General features: G+C 36.7%; 2 protein-coding genes across 3 annotated transcripts in view; one reads left to right on the top strand and one right to left on the bottom strand.

Annotated features, from left to right (window-relative positions):
* The window catches only part of LOC110465642 (lipoxygenase homology domain-containing protein 1-like), a 72,215-nt gene that overhangs the window by 29,217 nt on the left and 21,802 nt on the right, over positions 1 to 21,196 (bottom strand). For both annotated transcript variants that reach the window (XM_021521603.1, XM_021521605.1), the window contains exons 12-19: positions 7,918 to 8,050; positions 7,264 to 7,647; positions 3,573 to 3,956; positions 3,148 to 3,302; positions 2,694 to 2,851; positions 2,114 to 2,184; positions 1,263 to 1,456; positions 468 to 660 (exon numbers count right to left, since the gene is read on the bottom strand). In XM_021521603.1, the coding sequence (XP_021377278.1) occupies positions 468 to 660; positions 1,263 to 1,456; positions 2,114 to 2,184; positions 2,694 to 2,851; positions 3,148 to 3,302; positions 3,573 to 3,956; positions 7,264 to 7,647; positions 7,918 to 8,050 (1,672 nt within the window). The remainder of the gene's footprint in view (positions 1 to 467; positions 661 to 1,262; positions 1,457 to 2,113; positions 2,185 to 2,693; positions 2,852 to 3,147; positions 3,303 to 3,572; positions 3,957 to 7,263; positions 7,648 to 7,917; positions 8,051 to 21,196) is intronic.
* Positions 12,994 to 19,997, top strand: LOC110465658 (paramyosin-like). The gene is made up of 2 exons (XM_021521616.1): positions 12,994 to 15,929; positions 17,841 to 19,997. The coding sequence occupies exons 1-2, from the start codon at positions 13,739 to 13,741 to the stop codon at positions 17,942 to 17,944; spliced, it is 2,295 nt and encodes a 764-aa protein (XP_021377291.1). The 5' UTR covers positions 12,994 to 13,738; the 3' UTR covers positions 17,945 to 19,997.

Below are 21,196 nucleotides of genomic sequence, written 5' to 3'. Positions count from 1 at the left end.
CGCCCGCCCGCCCGCTCACGTGATAACATAATACGTATCGTCTTCGACGGGCGTATAAAAAGGGAAATGTTAATATAGTATAATTATTAAGCCAACATTATGCTAATATGTCAACAAGAATGATGTAATCCCCGAAGTATTGGTGACAATACCAGGAAAACTGGTCACCTCCCCGGCGACAGTTATGTGGAAATAAATAGAATGTTAGTGTGACAGAGGACAAAACAGTGTTTCTCTTTAATTGTTAGACTTAAGAAATCTTTAGGAAATAAATATTTTATGTTAGTAAATACTGACACATCTTACACAAGACCTTCACACAAAAATCAATGCAGACATTATTTAAAAGTAAAAAAGGCACATGATAATCAAAATGATCAACCAAATAATAACCGACAAATACACATCAGAAAATATACATATGCAATTTTTGTGCAAAAATTGAAAAGGACAAATTATTGGCCTACGTTTTTCACGATCTTCCTTGTGTGAGGGTTCTAGCTCCACCATCGTGAGGCCATCCTTCTCGTCCTTAGCTAACCAGCGATGACAAGCAAACAGATAGTGTTCACCTCGTGACGGAACATCTATACGGACCTCGTCGAGGTGCCAACCAGCACCAGGTTTAGAGTTGTCATGTCCTATTTTTATCTTCTTCAGCTAAAAACATAAAACAAATTAAAAATTATCATGGATTTTGTAGTAAAAGGTTAAAGATAGTGTAGCACAACCTTGAAGTATAGTGTACAGTGAGTTACCTCCCTTCCTCTACTTGGGTATTATGGGATCGCACACATGTTGTAAGGAGGGATTACCATGAACAAACGCGTCACAGAGCATGATCCTGAGAAAGGACTTTGAAGTTATTACAGATTTTCTTACCAGGATGCAAGTATAAAAGTTGTCTTGTGTGTCCTATTGACAGGAATGTCATGAAGTATAGTCGTAAAAATTGTTTTAGTGAGAAATTTCCATCTTACGTCGGAACCATTTGATTGGAGAAAAGGACCAAATTAGCTTAAAAAACAAACAAATTAAATTTTTAATCTCAAATTATTGTAAAGCATTTATTTCGTGCATAACAGTGATAGCTATTAATTGAAAATATATTCTGAAAGGCACCAAAAATCTTCAATGGTTTCTAAAACCAATTACTATGGTATCAAATATTAATATGGAAATGTTTAAGAGAAAACAATACTTGAAATATTAATAATTTAACAAAATTCAGTAGATGTTTTTATGATTCTGATCCTACTTACCACCCCTATGTTGACAGATTCCAGTTTGAACATGTCTGTTTTTCCTCTCTCAAATTTGTTGGATGTATTTTCTGAGGACCGAAGTTGGAGCTCTCCTGTGTCTCCTTTGGACCCAAATATCTGGATTGATACATTGGCATCTGTTCCCGCACTTCTGATGTCACCGGTTGTTACATGAACATTGTATGTGGTAGCTGAAAGGTGGAGAGGTTTAAAACATCAGATTTGTTGTATTTTTTGTAATTTTGGTGGCAGACGAACACCTCTCTGGGTCAATGAAATAAAGCTGTAAATACCGTACATTTTATCTTACATTGTATCTTTACCGTATGTAAGACAAGCTTCATGCTCAATATGTTATCAAAAAATGAATAAAGCCTATCATTATTATATAATTATTATCAACATTTCCATTATTTCAATTTAGAAGATAAGTTAAAGCTGAATGACTCCCATTGGTCCTAGCTGATGTCTTGTATAAACTGATCTCCAGATTATACATAGTAATCTACTGTGGGGCCTAACTGGGGATTTGTCTGTACACATTTCAGATCTGGCATTAATACTAAATGGAAACTTTCATCCACAACTTTATTTCTGTTCTGCCCAATCAACAATTTTACAAAGGTCAGAGTGTGAACATTTAGTTCGGCAAAAAATATTACATTTTTCGCCTGGAATGAACTTCGGATGATTTTTTATAAAATACTATTGTGTTTGTCCACACGCTTTATAGTTATATTTGATATAACAATAAAATAAATAACATCTGGAAAGATGTCTAAAATCACCACATGTGCCTATGTGACAAAAACAAAAATATCTTACAGGACCAGTCACGTAATACTTACTGGACAACATTTGTGAGCCAAGTGTTAGCTCACGGACAATCTGACCGTCATCCTCACTGGTGGCCAGCCAGCTGTAACACATCAGGTATAAATAAACATAACACACCAGGTATAAATAAACATAATACACCAGGTATAAATAAAACAGTCTTCAGTTCTTCTACTCTCAATTCAATCTTTTACAACAACAACTTTCATAAAATGAAACCATTTTATTAATTTTTACTCTTAAAACACCCCAACATATCTAGGCAGTAACTAATTAAAAAGGATGTTATTTTATAAATACAAATGTACATCATAGTGACGTATCATGAGCATATCCATATACATTTAATATCTATAAAAAAACTTCCTGTAGTGACACCTACTTAGGGTACATAACAAGGGAGATCACTCTACCTACTATGTAAGTGCTAACAAGTGCTTTTTTTGCTCATCTTCTCAGAATAAAAATCATTTTCACCTCTTGTCTTTGGACAATCTTTTGAATCTATAGTTATGCAGATCTTCTCAGAAATTTCAATATTTTTTAGGAGTAATTTTATTCAATTATTTGAATTGCATCATTTATACTTACCGTCCACATTCAAATGTACAATCGTATTTGTCTTTGCCCTCCTGTTTGACCACCACCTTGTCCAGAAACCAGCCAGAGCCTGCACCCTTCCCATCATGCCCTATGATGATCTTGTTCAACTTGAGTAAGGTCACTGCTTCTAGTGTAAAAATGTCCGTCTGAAAACGTAAATATTTTAGTTGACAACTGTAATGATTTTGTATCACAATTCTTTATTTGCTTTGCTATAACAAGTAGCCAATGATTGTGAGTTGACCTACAGAATTGTATCCAAATTGCTTTATACTGCTATGGTACTTATGTCTTTTAGACAACAGTGCCTTTGCTACACATTGACCTTGACATTTCTCCTGGACGTAGAATCGCCTGAACTATTGACATGTAGGGTTGAGTAAATGTAAGAACTTTCTAGAACTACAACAAATAAGAAACACAGTGTAGAGAAAACGCTTACATTTCCCTTCTCAAATTTATTTCTGTTGGTTTTGGATTCCTTAAGAGGACGATCGCCGGTATCACCCAGTTCACCAAACAGGTTGACGAACACATTGGCGTCCGTTCCACCTCTCATTTTCTTTCCTGTATGAACTTCCACTACGTATTTCACCACTGTAAAAACACATACAATATAAGAGATAAATGAGGGTAATTGACAGTGGTAAACTCAACCAAGTTTCAAGTACAGTCTTTTAACAAAATTAAGTCTTTAATTGGCTTTACCTTGTAAAATGGTGATGCATTCAGAGACCAAGGGAGGCAAGTTCAGAAAAGAAAGCATGAAAATAATTATGGACTAATCATTGAATTAAAAAATGAAAAGTGATCCAAGATTCCTCCTCTTATATTTTTCAGATCGGTGTTAATGTACAAAAAACTTACAAGGTAAAGGTTTATTGATATCTTTACTCTCCGCTGGCATTTCACGTATGAGCGATTTGTCGTCCTCGTCGTCAGCCAGCCAGCGGTCACACTTGAAGTTGTACTTTTCCTTTGTTGTCATATTCTCCAGGTTGACCTTGTGGAGGTGCCAGCCCGATGCTAATCCGTCGTTGTCGTGCCATACACGTATCTTATACAACTTGCCGATGTCCACCATGCCCACCTTGAAGTGATCCGTCTGCCCTTTCTCAAAATTGTCCCCTTTGTTGTCCAATGTAACCTTGTCAGATTTTCCTTTGTCGCCGTAGGCAACCATGTAGACATTTGCATCTGTACCCGCACTTTTTATATCACTAGTAGATATGACAACAAGCCATGGGATCTCTGCAGAAAAAGGAGGATATTTTGACGATTAACATATCACCATGTAAAATAACAAACAAAACAAAATAATATTTTCATTCCTTTCTAACAATTATTCTTTTTAACAGCTCTTAACCTGCTTTTATTAGGTGACACACTTTTAAAATCAAATTTAGTCTACAAAATGCTTTTTTAGAACATACTCTTTTCCTTGGTTATGTATATATATATATATATATTTTTTTTTTACAAGACAAGACAAAACATATATGACATTGTTCCTAAGTACATGATTATTCATACATATTAAACCAAGGTGTCTATAAAGTTTTAAATAGTTTTGGAAACGTTTTTTTTTACACTCCCCCTCATCATAATTCATCAACATCATCATCATCTGTTATCATCATCACTACCACTATCATCCTGACATTATTCTTAACATCATCATCATCTGTCATCATCATCACAACCACCATCATCCTGACATTATTCTTAACATCATCAGACATCATCATCATTGTCATTATCAGACATCATCATCATCATCATCATCTGTCATAATCATCACAATTACAAGCATAATTCTTAACATCATCATCCTCATCATCATCAGACATCATCATCATCATATAAGATATTATTCCTAACATTATCATCATAATCATCTGACATCATATGACATCAACATCATCATCTGTCATCATCATCACAATCACCATCATCCTGACATTTTTCTAAACATCATCATCATCATCATCATCATCCTGACATTTTTCTAAACATCATCATCATCATCATCATCCTGACATAATTCTTAACATCATCATCCCCATCATCATCTTTCTCATCCTCATCCTCATCATATAAGATAGTCTTCTTAATATTCTCATCTGACATCATATGACATCATATGACATCATATGACATCATCATCACCATCATCATCATCAGCCATCATTATCTCATCATTTTCATCCGATATCATAAGCAGATATTAAAAAATTGCCAATGCCATGTACATACATAAAGACATACACTGAGACACCGATGCAAAAACAATATATATAAACCTATGACATCAAACACACAAGAGTAAAACCAAATAAACTGAAACAGAAACAACAACAAAAACAAAAACAAAACATTACAGGGGATGGGGGAGCAATCCTAGGTAATTTTATTTTAACTTAAGCCTGGCGAATTAAAATGTATGAAGAATTTGATGATTATTATTACAGTGAGGAGACGATAAAGTACAATAGATGTATATATGTATAGAACAAATATGTCATATATATATATATAGTCATATTATAACTGCATCCAGTTATCTATTTGATGGTTTAACTCATCCTTATTTATTAATTTATTCTGTTTAGACACAAGGCTCTTTTGTGCTTTTAATTCAAATTTCATATGGTTTTTGAGACTAGTCAGATTAAGGTCTATTTCTAGGCATTTAGTTTTATATATGTATTGTTTTATAAGTAGTATTATGATGTTTTCTATATAAAACTTTGTATGTTTATATGTATGTTTACCAAAAATGAATTCTTGTTTATCAAATCTTAGTGTAAGGTTTTTAGTTATGATATTTGTTTTAAGCTCGTCAATTAGCCTATCAACTTTTTCGCAATCCCATAGCACATGAACTATTGTTTCAGGGTGGATTTTACAGAAAGTGCAAAGGTTATTGCGTGATTTGCCAATTTTGAATAAAAATGTGTTTGTAGTGAGGATTCTGTGGTTTATTCTGTACTGTAGCCACTGTAGTTTGGAGTTGGTGGTGGTTTTAAAAGGACATTCATATATTTTTTTCCATGTTTCTTCATCTATATTATCATTTAAGATCCATTTTCTTTGAGCAGTAGGTTTAACATTATTTTTAATTAATATTGAATAAATGTCTTGTGCTCCTTTACTATTTCTAAGTATTAATTGCTTTTTCTGAAGTAAAAATGTGATGAATTTTTCTTATAAAATGATGAACAGCATTCTTTAGGCCTTGGTATGTCAAAAAAGTCTTCAAAATGGTAGAGTGATCCATCCTTTAATAATGTTATATACAAATTGTACTCCCTTTTTAAACCATGAATTTTTTAATGTAAATTTTCTGTCGTTTTTTATTTCACTATTGAACCACAGAGGGTTTTCACGTATATTGGTATTGTATATGTTGCTAGAAATAATAGTATTGTACCATGCTTCTAAGACATCTTTCCAAAAGAGGTTACTACAACATTTTAATTCTTCTTTTAATTTTTCAAGCCCACAGTTAGCTAATGTTTCAAAATAAGTTTCTAAGATAAGAGCTCAATTTCCTTCTTCTTTATATAATTATCTTATCCATGTTGCTTTAAGAGCTGTTATAAAAGATTTTTAATGTATCATTTTCAGACCACCTTCTTCATAACTTTTAATTATCACATCTCTCTTTATTTTATCTGGTTTACCATTCCACAAAAATTCCTACAGAATACTATTAATTTTTCTTATATGTGTTTGTTCAGGATTTGGTAGTGCTATAAATAAATGGCTAAACTGTGATATAAGTAGTGTTTTAATAACTGATATTTTACCTATTGATGTAAGTACTCGTCTATTCCATGATGCTATAAGAGATTTTAGTTTTATAAGTTTTTTATCAAAATTCAGTTTTGTAATTCTTTGTAAGTCTACATCATAGTCTATCCCGAGCAAATTGCTTCCCCATTGTAAATTACAATCTGTTGTGTAAGAGTTTCCACTATATTTTTTGCTGCCAATCCACACTACCTGAGTCTTGGAGAAATTCATTTTTAATCCTGATATTTTTGCATAATAAGAGAGATGTTTAAAGGTTTCATCCAGAGATCTTTTAGAACCATCTAAAATAACAGATGTATCATCTGCAATTTGTGATAAAATAATTTCATTATCCCGTACAAATATCCCCTTGATGTTATTGTTATTTCTTCAAATTATCGATAAAATTTCTGCACATAAAATAAAAATATAAGAAGATACAGGATCTCCTTGACGACAGCCATGTTCTATGCTGAAAAAAAGTGATAAGTTTCCCCCTATGTTTACTGCTGAGTGAATATTTTGTTGAAACAGTTTTATCCAATTAAGTATAGTTGGGCCAAATTTGAAATATTTTAGTTTTTTTTGTAAAAAGTTCCAAGAAACAGAATTGAAGGCTTTTTCAAAATCAATGAGAAGTATAAGTCCAGGAATATCATAGTCTTCTGTATATTGCATAACATCCTATATTATGTGGTTGTATGGCCTTTTTTTAAAGTACTCTTTTGTTTTGCCTTGGAACTGCTCTTTAATAACTTACTCTTTTCCTTGGTCTTTCGGACTGCCTTTTGTTCTTTGAGAGTTCGCTGTATCTGACCATCGCCACTGTCTGTAGCAAACCACTTCTGACAAGGAAACACCTGTTCTATTCCTGTACTTGGACAAAAGACAATCACTTGGTCCAGGAACCAGCCAGGTCCAATCCCACTGTTGTCATGGCCGACCTCTATTTCCTTGAGTGGGCTCAACATCTCCACCATGTCGACATTAAAGATATCGGTCGTTCCTTTTTCAAATTTCCCAGTCTCCAACCAAACTTTTCCACTTGTTTTTCCCTGTGGTCCATTCATAACCACAAAAACTCTGGCGTCTGTACCAGCATTTGATTTGTCCCCCGTTGTTACCGTAATCACAAATGGGAATCCTGAGAAAATGATAACATTTCTAATAGTGAGGATAGCAAATGTGTGGACAATATCCATAATATTATTCTTTTAAATTCTGACAGAAAGATTTTATGAATTTCTACAAATGATAGGTTTAATTTCGAATATCTCTTAAATCAAATTTTGATTACAAAAACTTGTCACTTTTGTTTGTAGGGTTTTGTTAGCGAAAAACTTTTTTACATTAGAAGTGGTCTTATTTTGATACTGAGAGCGAGGGTTATAAAGTAGCCTGGCGGACAGCATACCTGGAGCGATGTTCATTGGCCCGACATTGACAATGAGATCTCTGGATGTCATACCGTCGTCTTCGTCCGTAGCCAGCCAACGATTACACGGAAACTCATACACAATGTTGTTGTCGGTGTCATCAATAATCACCTGAAAATGATGAAAGTGACAAAGATGAGAAATAGAGATAGGTGAAAATGATACAGGTGTGTCTTAAGCCTATTTATATAATTAACAACACAGTTGGTAGATATGATAGGTCAAGATTAAAAAAATAACTATTTCTGTTTACTCTGCTAACAGATAAACTACATTTGAACATTAACCACTGAGCCATTAAATTTCACGTATAATAAATTCAATGTTTTCCTCCTGGAAAGTATGGTTAACTATGTGTTAGTGACTTCACCACCGTCCATTTTGTGAAACGTTGTATTAATAAACCAAACGTGTCACGTCAGTATACCCTATTTAATAGTTCTTACGCTTTAAACTCAAGTCATGTGGTCAAATCTTTTATGTAATCCACTGATTACTGAAGACACTAGTGTCAGTTAGAAAATATTAATATCAGAATGGAACTGAGTTACCAGACTAAGGACCTAGAAACAAATTAAATGTAAAATATAAAGGGTATTTCCTCTGTTTTATCAGGATTCAGCAGGAGTACAGAATGTTGGTTTGAGTAAGGAAACACGTTTAGGAATATTGAACCCGGTTCTCTATCTTCCGACACTTACATGATATTATGTAATATACACTTACTTACATATATTTTTTCTTCCTTTGACAGATTGTTACTACAGAGAGGTATATACAGTAAAACCCAGATTGCTCAAGTATTTAAAAGTCACATTTCCTTCTTTTCTTTACATTTCTCTTAACGTATCAACAAATGCCTCTTTAATACCATTGTGGCACTGGAAAATAGTGACAATTAACATGATTTAACAATACTGGTCCCTCCTCTAAATCCTAAAAACCAATCTGGTAATCTTCATCCTGTTCATGTTGAGCTAGTTACACAACCTTGCATGCAACCCTCAGGTACAAAGTATGTTTACTTTATTTGTGATTGAATTAATAACCTAATAAAATCTGTCTAGACCAAACACCTAACAACCAATATCTCTCATAAGATAATTATAGACATTTGTTTCTAATTACTTGAATACATGTATACCATACATAGAATTATACACAATAGGGCCTTGACGAAGGTTTGATTGATACAGGTTGGTTTTGGCAAGTTTAATTCTTAAGATTATAACTCTATGATTTGAAAATTTGTTGAAATTATTTAATTCAACGCACGTTTTTCCTTAGGAATTGGACATATCATTTTTTTATTTTATCAATTTTACTTTTTAAAGTTTTGTTTAATTAATAGTTAAAATTAAGATGCAAAGATAATAGCTGGCACAAAAAATATCTTATCCCTAAACCAGACTTCCTTGTTCTACCCAAACAAAGAGCTCCCACATATTCCCGTGAAAACCACACATCTGCCTTCTCCCCTTATCCTGCTATAACATTTGAAATAACTAACATACATTATCCCTAAACCAGACTTCCTTGTTCTACCACAACAAAAACGTCCCACATATTCCTGTGAAAACTAAAGAGCTTTGTCCATGTGGTGAAGAAATCAAACTGCTCTTCAAGGACTCAACACCACCCCACCCTACCCTCCTCCCCACCCCACCCCACCCAATTATCTGTGGTACAAGGCTATATATCCTGACATCAGGAAGCCTACTTCCAATATTAACACTGATATCACCCATCAGTATACTCTCATCAGACTGAGAGAGTGTTTGGCAAAATGGGACATACTGAACCCTAATAGGCTGGTAAGCACAGATTTGACTCCCAAAAGTATTATAAAAAAAATAGGACTGCAGTACTAGAAATTGAATCTCTTACACAAACAATTGCATTTTATATTTCAAACTGATAACATTGTAAAACAGCCTTTATTTAACTTTAAATAAAAGATTTTCTTTTGCACCATGTACAGCCAGGCGCAATCTGCATTGGAGGGGTCTAAGACATTATGTATAACTGGCAATATTTTCCCTCTTTCAGAGGAGTCAAAGTCACCATGTATAGCCTGGCATAATCTTACTAATGTGAGGAGGGGTTTTAGCCACTATGTACAGCCTGCCACTATCTCCCTTATCTAGGGAGGATTTTTAGCCACTATGTACAGCCAGGCACTATTTCCCCTCTCTAGGGAAGAATTTTAGCCACTATGTATAGCCTGGCACTATTTCCCCTCTCTAGGGAGAATTTTAAGCCACTAGCTATGTACAGCCTGGCACTATTTCCCTTCTCTAGGGAGGATTGTTAGCCACTATGTACAGCCTGGCACTATTTGCCTTCTTAAGGGAGGAATTTAGCTATTATGTATAGCCTGGCACTATTTCCCCTCTCTAGGGAAGGATTTTTAGCCACTATGTACAGCCTGGCACTATTCCCCCTCTTGAGAGAGAATTTTTAGCCACTATGTACAGCCTGGCACTATTCCCCCTCTTGAGAGAGAATTTTTAGCCACTATGTATAGCCTGGCACTATTTCCCCTCTCTAGGGAGGAATTTAGCTATTATGTATAGCCTGGCACTATTTCCCCTCTCTAGGGAGGAATTTAGCTATTATGTATAGCCTGGCACTATTTCCCCTCTCTAGGGAGGAATTTTAGCCACTATGTACAGCCTGGCACTATTCCCCCTCTTGAGAGAGAATTTTTAGCCACTATGTACAGCCTGGCACTATTTGCCTTCTTAAGGGAGGAATTTTAGCCACTATGTACAGCCTGGCACTATTCCCCCTCTTGAGAGAGAATTTTTAGCCACTATGTACAGCCTGGCACTATTTGCCTTCTTAAGGGAGGAATTTTAGCCACTATGTACAGCCTGGCACTATTCCCCCTCTTGAGAGAGAATTTTTAGCCACTATGTACAGCCTGGCACTATTTGCCTTCTTAAGGGAGGAATTTTAGCCACTATGTACAGCCTGGCACTATTCCCCCTCTTGAGAGAGAATTTTTAGCCACTATGTACAGCCTGGCACTATTTGCCTTCTTAAGGGAGGAATTTTAGCCACTATATATAGCCTGGCACTATTTCCCCTTTCTAGGGAGGAATTTAGCTATTATGGATAGCCTGGTACTATTGCCCCTCTCTAGGGAGGATTTTTAGCTACTATGTACAGCCTGGCACTATTTGTCCTCTCTGGGGAGGAATTTTAGCTACTTTGTACATCCTGGGACTATTTGCCCTCTCTAGGGAGGATTTTTAGCTACTATGTACATCCTGGGACTATTTGCCCTCTTTGGGGAGGATTTTTAGCCACTATGTACATCCTGGGACTATTTGCCCTCTCTAGGGAGGACTTTTAGCTACTATGTACATCCTGGGACTATTTGCCCCCTCTAGGGAGGATTTTTAGCTACTATGTACATCCTGGGACTATTTGCCCTCTTTGGAGAGGATTTTTAGCCACTATGTACATCCTGTGACTATTTGCCCTCTTTGGGGAGGATTTTTAGCTACTATGTACATCCTGGGACTATTTGCCCTCTCTGGGGAGGATTTTTAGCTACTATGTACATCCTTGGACTATTTGTCCTCTCTGGAGAGGATATTCATCCTGGGACTATTTGCCCTGTATTTGAAGATTTTTAGCCATTTCGTACAGCCTGGCACAATCTGTATTGTAGAGGTCTTAGCACTATGAGGAGTTCTCAAACTCCTGCTGGGGGGGNCATTAGAGAGCACATTTAATGAGTTAGGCATGTTTAATGTTTGGTACTAATGAGACCATTTAATCATGGAATGTAAAAACAGACACAACATTTATCTACTATATTTATATTCACATCAAACCAAACATCGTCCTTTAATAATTAATTAGGGATGGGAATTCCAGAATTTATTTTGTTAAATAAATGCGTAAATAATTTAATTTTCTGATGAAATACATAATTAAATAGTGTACATAATGTATCCATTCTTTTCCGATATGCATTAAATCTATTTATAGCAAACAGCCTATTGTCCCATATGATAAACCCAAGCTTTCATTTAGACTTAGAACAAGTATGGATGATGCTCACTATCATAGTTCTCTTTTAAATGTTCTTATATCTAGACTAATGATACAGAGAAATACATTTGCAAGAATGAGCATGATTTTTGATTGTTGATTGTTAATATTGTGAAGTAAATTACACTCTCAGTCTGTATAAAGGTATCGTAAATTACACTCTAAGTCTGTAATAAAGGTATAGTGAATTACACTCTCATTATGTATAAAGGTATAGTTAATTACACTCTCAGTCTGTATAAAGGTATAGTAAATTACACTCTCAGTCTGTATAAAGGTATAGTAAATTACACTCTCAGTCTGTATAAAGGTATATTTTATACAAAGGTACCTGGTATGCATGTTCAGGTATATTTTATACCAAGGTACCTGGTATGCATGTTCTAAATTATAAGATGATACATACAAGTTTTATGAAACAATGTGTTTGTGGTATAAAAATGATATATGGTGGTAAGCTTTTTGGGAGTCAAACTTTGGAGTTTGCCAATCTTGTGTGTTAAATGTATGTGCTTACTGATGTCACACCAGAAACATCTTATCAATGTGAGAGTAATTGGCAATGATCAATGTTGGTGTGACTATCCTTCCCCATAAAATGTTTGATTTGTAAGAAAACTTAAGCTTTGATGGGAGTAAGATTGATGAGTACCCACGGAGGACTACCACAGGCCCCTGTAGTACCATGTGAAGCTGTTTGGGTTACACCCACTACCACAGGCCCCTGTAGTACCATGTGAAGATGTTTGGGTTACACCCACTACCACAGGCCCCTGTAGTACCATGTGAAGCTGTTTGGGTTACACCCACTACCACAGGCCCCTGTAGTACCATGTGAAGATGTTTGGGTTACACCCAATCACATTGAACTTGTTTATTCGTTCGAAAATTATTTACTTCCGGACTGACAGCGAAAACAGTCATTTATTTACAAACAATAACCCTAAGAATCTCTCAGTCTGTAGGAATTTTCTTTGACCAGAGTCCAAACGGCTATGCCAGAGCAGATGATCCATCGCGTTACAAATAAGTGGGCATGTTCTGACGATAAAGATCATTATATACATTTGTAAACAGTGAATGAATTATATGTGGTATGCTGCCAGGCCAATCAGTGTTAGCTGATAGGGTGCGGAGTTAGGAGTTCTCACTACAAGGGGATCGCACCACAGACAGCACCCACTTCAAATAGCATGGAAATATATCTAATGATCCAGCTAACTTCCTACTACAATCAGACTGCAGCCTCACCAATGTAACTCAGAACTGATGTTTACAGGATACACCGAGAATATCTAGGTATTTACAAATCGAATACATCTGGTTAAAACTTGGATAGCAAACAAAAAAAAAGAATTTAACGGTTGTGATATATTGTTAGCCTGTTCCGAGGGATTACTCAACAGACAAAAACTGGAGGAAGTGTGGATTTCCGTGTAAAAATGATATGAATTCTGGCCCAGCATGTGGCACAACAGATAGTTTATGATATGGACTACACTGGAGAGCATGCTTGTTATCACCTCAGCACCGATACATAATACTTGTGGAATTCATAAATGTGGCAACTTTGTCATTTTTACAGACTTTCTGTAGGATAAATAATTCGGTGATACATAAAAACAGGCAGCGTGTTCACAATTCTGTTAAGTTGTCTTTCAACCATTCTTATCATCACCTTTAGTAAGTGGAGTGATTATTCACACTTCTGTGTTATTCCGGGACATCACTATGGAATATTTGTGCACTGTACTGTTAGCGTTCCTACTTTACTGGTCCGCGATCATCCCCGTGTGGGGGATTCCTCGGCACTATAACTCGGCACAGGATACGTGCGTCTTAAGCCTTGTCATCCCCAAGGACAGTATAAAAAACAACTGTGACAACCATGAGGCACTCATGGCCAAACTACAATCGTTAGAGGCCCAGCTACGACAGATGAGCCACCATGTACGGGTCATCGACACACAGCGCATTCAACCAGCAATGACACAATACGCTGATCTGGCAAACAAGGTTGAAAGCATGGAAAGTCAAATGAGTGCAATGACATTAAAAAACCGATATCTAGAATCAAAATATCATGAATTTGAGTCCAAAATTGAAACGTTAAGCAGGTTAAGTTCAAAATCAACAGAGGATTCTGATAGACTACTGGACCCTATTAAACCGTTACTGATGGCAGAGTTTCAAATTCTAAAAGCAAATTTAATGCAGAGTTTAGAACAAGAACTTTTCCATATGTATTCCCGAAACTTTGAGGATACCGGCTCAGCCATGGACATGGACGAGAATTCAGAAAATTCCTCATTGAAGGATTTAGCATTGAAGGGCGATAACTCTATTTTTAGGAATAAAGATCAAGAAAGTGATGAATTATTGGAGGTGGAATCAGTAAATATCAACCAACTTGCTAGATCACTCCAAAAATTAACTAGCAGCCATGACAAGGCAATTGACCAATTAGGAGAAGGTGAAACAGCGCTGGAGAAGGAGGGTCAATCCAATATAACAGTGGACACCAATTCCTCCAGGGTGTTGGATGAACAAGAGCTAGGAAACACATCAGCTGGCATTGATCTGTCAGAGATCCTGAAAGTCTCAACAGACAATACATCAGCAGAGAATGAATCTTCAAGCAACTCATTGTCCTGGGGCACTTCATCAAGTAACACAACTCAGGACATATCACAGTCCGATTTGTCAGTCAAGGAAAAAGACCAGCTAACAAATGAAATATCACAACAACTCAAGGTCATAATACAACGTACTGTTAAAGCAGCTATACAACAACAACAGGAGGAGGTTACCATAGCAACTGTGGTTCAGGACACAGAAACAACAATTTGCTCTCAATGCAACTTTACCGCCAAAATTTCAGAACTTGAAATAAACTTTTTGGAACTGAAAAATAATCTGACAGCAATTTCTAGAAATGACCGGACATCCTCTCTGTTGGACAGTCTCCTAGTCACACAACAGGTGTCTGAATTGAAGGCAGGTCTTGAATCTCTCAGCAGACGGGTTGATGGACCTCAAAATACGCTTCAGCGAGCATCACACTTACAGAATGAGCTTGACATTCTGAAGACACACATTCAAGTAAACCTGAAGGAGCGACTTGAGTCATCCATGACAGCTCTGCAGCAAAGAATGACTATTCAAGAGAGGAACAACAATATGTCAAGTAGTTACCTCAATATATTCAAGCAGACACTACAGAGTTATCGCAACGAGAGTCAGAACATGCAAGCAAATCTGCAACAGAGCATTGACACAGTTCAGTCTCAGCTCAAACATCTCAACAAGTCACGCAACCAAAACTCGGACATGGAAATGCGGCTGAATGACCTTGAGGCTGATTTTGGCGGCTTTGACTTTAAGCAAAATGCTTTTGATGTAAAACTTGATCGCATCAAAGACACCATGGCACAAAATGATCGGGAAATCGGAACCAAGTTCCGGTCTCTTCAGCAAAATCTTCTTCGTATCCAATCTAAGTTTTCAGTTATAACAAATCTGAGTCGCAGTGTTCAGATTATTGGTGTCAAGCAAGCAACAATGGCACAAAAAGTCTCCAAAAACGGACAGACAATGAAGTACTTGTACATCCAAAAGAAGCTGGAGTCGGGAGACTGGATGGAATACAACTTCACCTACAACAGCATCAAGAACAGCTGCAACAAGCTCCAGTATGTCCGCCAGAACAGCGTCTGTAGCGGGACAATTGCAAGATTCGTAGGCGTGATTTTGTGTTCTGAAGACAGATACAAGATTTTACTGGGAAATTCGCTGGATGAGGACTTCCTAGACATTGCAGATGAGCATGGCTATGGTCAGGACCACTGTGAGTTTGTGGGCGGGTCAAGTGAAGCAGATGGTTCGGTGGAAATAGATTTTTCGTTTTTCCCTTCACAAAAAGGTAAGGACACCTGAATATCATTTATGTCAAAGGACTCAAAATGAAAACTGTTTTGTTCAAATGTAGTAAAGTTTAATGTAGAGCTTATTTATCAATTAGACTCATTTATATTACTTACATACATGCAGGAACCTAAATCTAGAAAATGCTGTTCCAAATCTATTTTTGTAATGAACAGAACTGTCTGGAAAAACATTGTATTCTGTATTTGTGTAAGTGACATTAAAGTATGGTTATGAAATACCTGGTAAGTCAAACGAGAGATGAGGATACATTTACGGGTTATTATATGACCTGGTTATATCAGTCCCTAATACTAACATGACTATGGCGTAAAACACACGTCTAACCCTCAGCCCCCTCCCCAAACTATACCCGTCAGAATTCACACTTGTCAAACTGCCCCCCCCCCCCTTCAACTAGCTCCTAAACAACCAAACATTCACACACATCTAACCCCCATTCTATTACCTAACCCCAGATTAACACCTGAATTGTAAGTTGGTGCGCTGTCGGTGAGAAGTATGATGTTCTGACAAACCTGTGTGGTTGTTTGTACACCAATCAGTTCCGAGATATATATCAACAGAAAACCCGTTTGTTTCCGTTACCTACACACAGTACACGTGTTCCTATCTGATAAAGACGACACCATGCAGTAACATAGATTTTAATCTTTCACACGTGATTTAGCACCAAAACTACTAATTATAATTAAGTACAGTAAATTAGCACCTACCAACATTTCTATTTAGATAATTATGTAGAATATATAAATTTCAGAATCAATTCCGTTGCGAAAAGTTTCCACTCCACCATCAGTTTAACGAGTCGCAAAGAGAACACTTCCACACGAGAAAACGTTCCGCTTTTCGAGTATCATAGCGTTAACTCATAAGACTCATTAATCAATATATATTGAAACATATAAATTGCTCACAGTTAAAACCAAAATGAATCTTAATAACCAATATGTCTTTGGAGGCAGGTTTTTATAATAAACAAAACTTGGTAAATTCTCAATCTATCAGTGATCGACAGGTGGTCCTATGTACAAGACGAGATTTAACGTTTAGTTTTAGACAGGGGGTACAAAGTAAACAAGTAGAAGGTTTATAACGATAAACAGGTGCTAGCTATGTTTCACATTAATACAATTTACATATCATTCTATAAAGCTTCAAGGCTATATGTTGGCAAGTGGTCAGAAAACGGAGCCCAATTATTTGATAAGGAGTAAGATCGTTTTTGTTTTCTTACAGACTCTAATATATCCTTTAAAACTCAAGGTAGACAACAACAGTCCATCTTCGAGTCATAAGCAGGGTCCTTCTCACGCCTCACTTTATAATTCATTTAATTGTTAATATACTGATGTAATTCAGTGGCAGGAGGGAGGAGAAAGAAGATGGGGGAGGAGAATTCAAAATGGGGTCGTAGAAGGCAAGATGTACCATAGTTAAGTTGGTGTCCATGATATCTCCATCCTCGATATCCAGGGGTTACACCCACTTTCGCTCTCTACACCCCTGGAATATGTCATAGCAAAATTGAAGTCACTAAGATAGCTGTTTGATTGGTCTGGGGTAAAAATAACTGACCAACCGCTAGGCTGATACCTGTCCTTTAAAGATTACAAAGGAGAGATGCCCGACTTCAAAGCCTGTCAATTTTTACTGTTACGTGACCGTGAGATTCTTTTGATGTATATCAAAGGATCAAACTAGCCTTCTTGTCTCATCAACATGGTGGTGCACACAGAGCCTTCAATTTTGCTATGACATATTCCAGGGGTGCAGAGAGCAAAAGTGAGTGTAGTTCCCCTGGAGATCGAGGATGGAATATCTTCAATGCAAGACATGTTTAAACAATGCAAGACATGTTTTAAAGCTGAACATTTCCTTTTCACAGCATATGTGCGAGCAGAGTGGGGTCAGGAGCCCCGCATTGCAAATATATCCCCCATCTTGACTCCAGTAACAAGATGGTATGAGTGTGGGGTCAAAATACCCTGAGCTACAACTACATCTGACCCCACTGTGACAGGGCGAGTATGAGTGTGGGGTCAAAATACCCTGAGCCACAACGTCATCTGACCCCACTGTGACAGAGTAGGATCTCTATCCAGGAGAATTAGTCTGTCATACCAACAAGAAAAAAACGAGGATGACGATGCTTTCCATACAAAAGGAGATAACTTATGGAAAGCAAACAAAATACAACTTTTCCCATACAAGAGGAGAGAACTCTGGAAGGTAAAGTGTATAGAAGTTGTCCTGTACAGGAGGAGATAACTCTGTCTTACAAAAGAAAGTGGATATAATTTTCCCCTTACAGGAGAAGATAACAATGTGATGAAGAAATATGTTGCCTCTGTGATACAAGGGAAAAAAACTCTAAACAGGAGTAGATAACTCTGTGGTAGAGTACCTGTGTGTCATAAAAATCACTTGTTGTTGACACAAAGAGGCCTTCAAACTGTGGTAAAACATCTGTGTATCATAAAAATAACTCATTGTTTACACAGAGGGGCTATCACTCTGTGACACAAACAATCTAATGAGCTGTACAGTTTGGTGTAGACAGATGAATAAACTATGGGGAGATAACTCTAGATGTGTTGAGGAAGTGGAGAATGAGTAGAGGTCGTGAACTTGGCCTGCTGGAATGTTAAGGTTGAGAACTGTTGCCTGAATAGAGACACTGAGGATATTTGTAAATGGCTGTCATTGTAAAAATATATTAGAATAGAATATTTTGCACTGTTTCCATATTTGACTTATTTTTAAATATTCATATAAAAAAATATTGTGATTGTATGGTTCGATTGATTGTTTTATCTTTGTTTTCTGATAAGGAGAGATTGATATTTGTAAATCATTGTTTGACAAACATTTATTTTCCAAACTGACAATGTGTTTTTAACTGTTCAACAACTTATTTACAAGGATTGAAATTTGAGAAAATGAACAATTACTCATAAAATGTGTATTTATTGTTTAAATGTGTTAAATATTAATGAGAAAAATCACCAAATTTCTTAAATCTTCATTGCAAATTACAATGTAATACAATATTAATATTATGTCCACAGTATATGGACCCTTACCTTGTTGTCTATATAATGTACAGAGATGATATGATCTGGTAGGAATGTCATAGAGATAAGAGATTATTATTCAAGATCATATTTTTTAAAGTTGTGTTGCTGAGTTTTCATAAACTGACATTTTTATTGTTATAAATTTCTTTTATGTGATTGATATGGAAATATCTGTATAAGGCAATAAAACAATAACAAAAACTCCAGTGGCTTTAGTGAAGATTGGACGGTTAGTGACGGAGACTAATCTGTCTACAGGCATATACTTCTGAAGACATTACTGTTTGAAATATGTCTTTTATTAAAAATAAACATTCTGCTGTATCTATATATATTTTCTGAAATCAATAATGATTTTAGTACAGTTCAGCTTTGTTCATATGACCTTGAATTCATTAATATAGTCACAATGACCCAGCAGGAATACCTCTCCTCAGTCAACATCTTGAAAATACAGAGGCTCCACCTGGTGGCTATATGTGCACCACCAGATGGAGCTTAGATAAACACACTCGGCACTGCTTAGTCTACAGGGATGAGAGGGTAAGATGATTTACACTACATGAAAACACATTGTCACTTTGTAGGAACTTGCCACTAAACTAAGGCCTTTTATCAGAGACGAGCATACGAACATCTTATCACTCCATGGGACGTACACATAGCGATATGTACAATAATAATTCATATGTACAACTATTTTCTTTGTCTTTATAACACCTTGTTACTAATGTCAGAGCCTTTTGTATGATGTTGATCACCAATACTACCACTACATGTACTAGACCTGGGGTGACTTTTATACTACCGCTACATGTACTAGACCTGGTGTCACTTTTATACTACCACGACATGTACTAGACCTGGGGTAACTTTTATACTACCACTACGTGTACTAGACCTGGGGCCACTTTTATACTACCACTACACGTACTAGACCTGGGGTCACTTATATACTACCACTACATGTATTAGACGTGGAGTCAATTTTATACTACCACTACATATACTAGACCTGGGGTCACTTTTAAACTTCCACTACATGTACTAGCCCTGGGGTCACTTTTATACGACCACTACATATACTAGACCTGGGGGCCCTTTTATACTTCCACTACATGTATTAGACCTGGGGTCACTTTTAAACTTCCACTACATGTACTAGCCCTGGGGTCACTTTTATAATTCCACTACATGTACTAGACCCGGGGTCACTTTTATACTACCCCTACATGTACTAGACCTGGAGTCACGTTTATACTACCACTACATGTGCTAGACCTGGGGTCACTTTTAAACTTCCACTACATGTACTAGACCGGGGGTCACTTTTATACTACCACTACGTATACTAGACCTGGGGTCACTGTAATCCTTCCACTACATGTACTAGACCGGGGGTCACTTTTATACTACCATTACATGTACTAGACCTGGGGTGCCTTTTATACTACCACTACACGTACTAGACCTGGGGTCACTGTAATCCTTCCACTACATGTACTAGACCAGGGGTAACTTGGATACTACCACTACATGTACCAGACCTGGGGTCACTTTTATTCTACCACTACATGTACTAGACTTGGGGTCACTTTTATACTTCCACTACATGTATTAGACCTGGGGTCACTTTTAAACTTCCACTACATGTACTAGCCCTGGGGTCACTTTTATAATTCCACTACATGTACTAGACCGGGGGTCACTTTTATACTACCATTACATGTACTAGACCTGGGGGGACTTTTATACTACCACTACGTGTACTAGACCTGGGGCCACTTTTATACTACCACTACATGAACTAGACCTGGGGTCCCTTTTATACTACCACTACACGTACTAGACCTGGGGTCACTGTAATCCTTCCACTACATGTACTAGACCAGGGGTAACTTGGATACTACCACTACATGTACCAGACCTGGGGTCACTTTTAAACTTCCACTACATGTACTAGACCTGGGGTCACTTTTATACTACCACTACATATACTAGACCTGGGGGCACTTTTATACTTCCACTACATGTACTAGACCTGGGGTCACTTTTATACTACCACTACATGTACTAGACCTGGGGTCACTTTTAAACAATTGCTCTATACTAGGAAATGTTTACTGCAGTTTTACTTTCACCATTTTTGCCCTCCCTAAGAGAG

The sequence above is a fragment of the Mizuhopecten yessoensis genome, unplaced genomic scaffold (assembly GCF_002113885.1).
Source record: "Mizuhopecten yessoensis strain PY_sf001 unplaced genomic scaffold, ASM211388v2 scaffold1591, whole genome shotgun sequence".
NCBI classification, from domain to species: domain Eukaryota; kingdom Metazoa; phylum Mollusca; class Bivalvia; order Pectinida; family Pectinidae; genus Mizuhopecten; species Mizuhopecten yessoensis.
The sequence above is the reverse complement of the archived record's forward strand: the minus strand, read 5'-3'. Positions and strand labels throughout refer to the sequence as shown.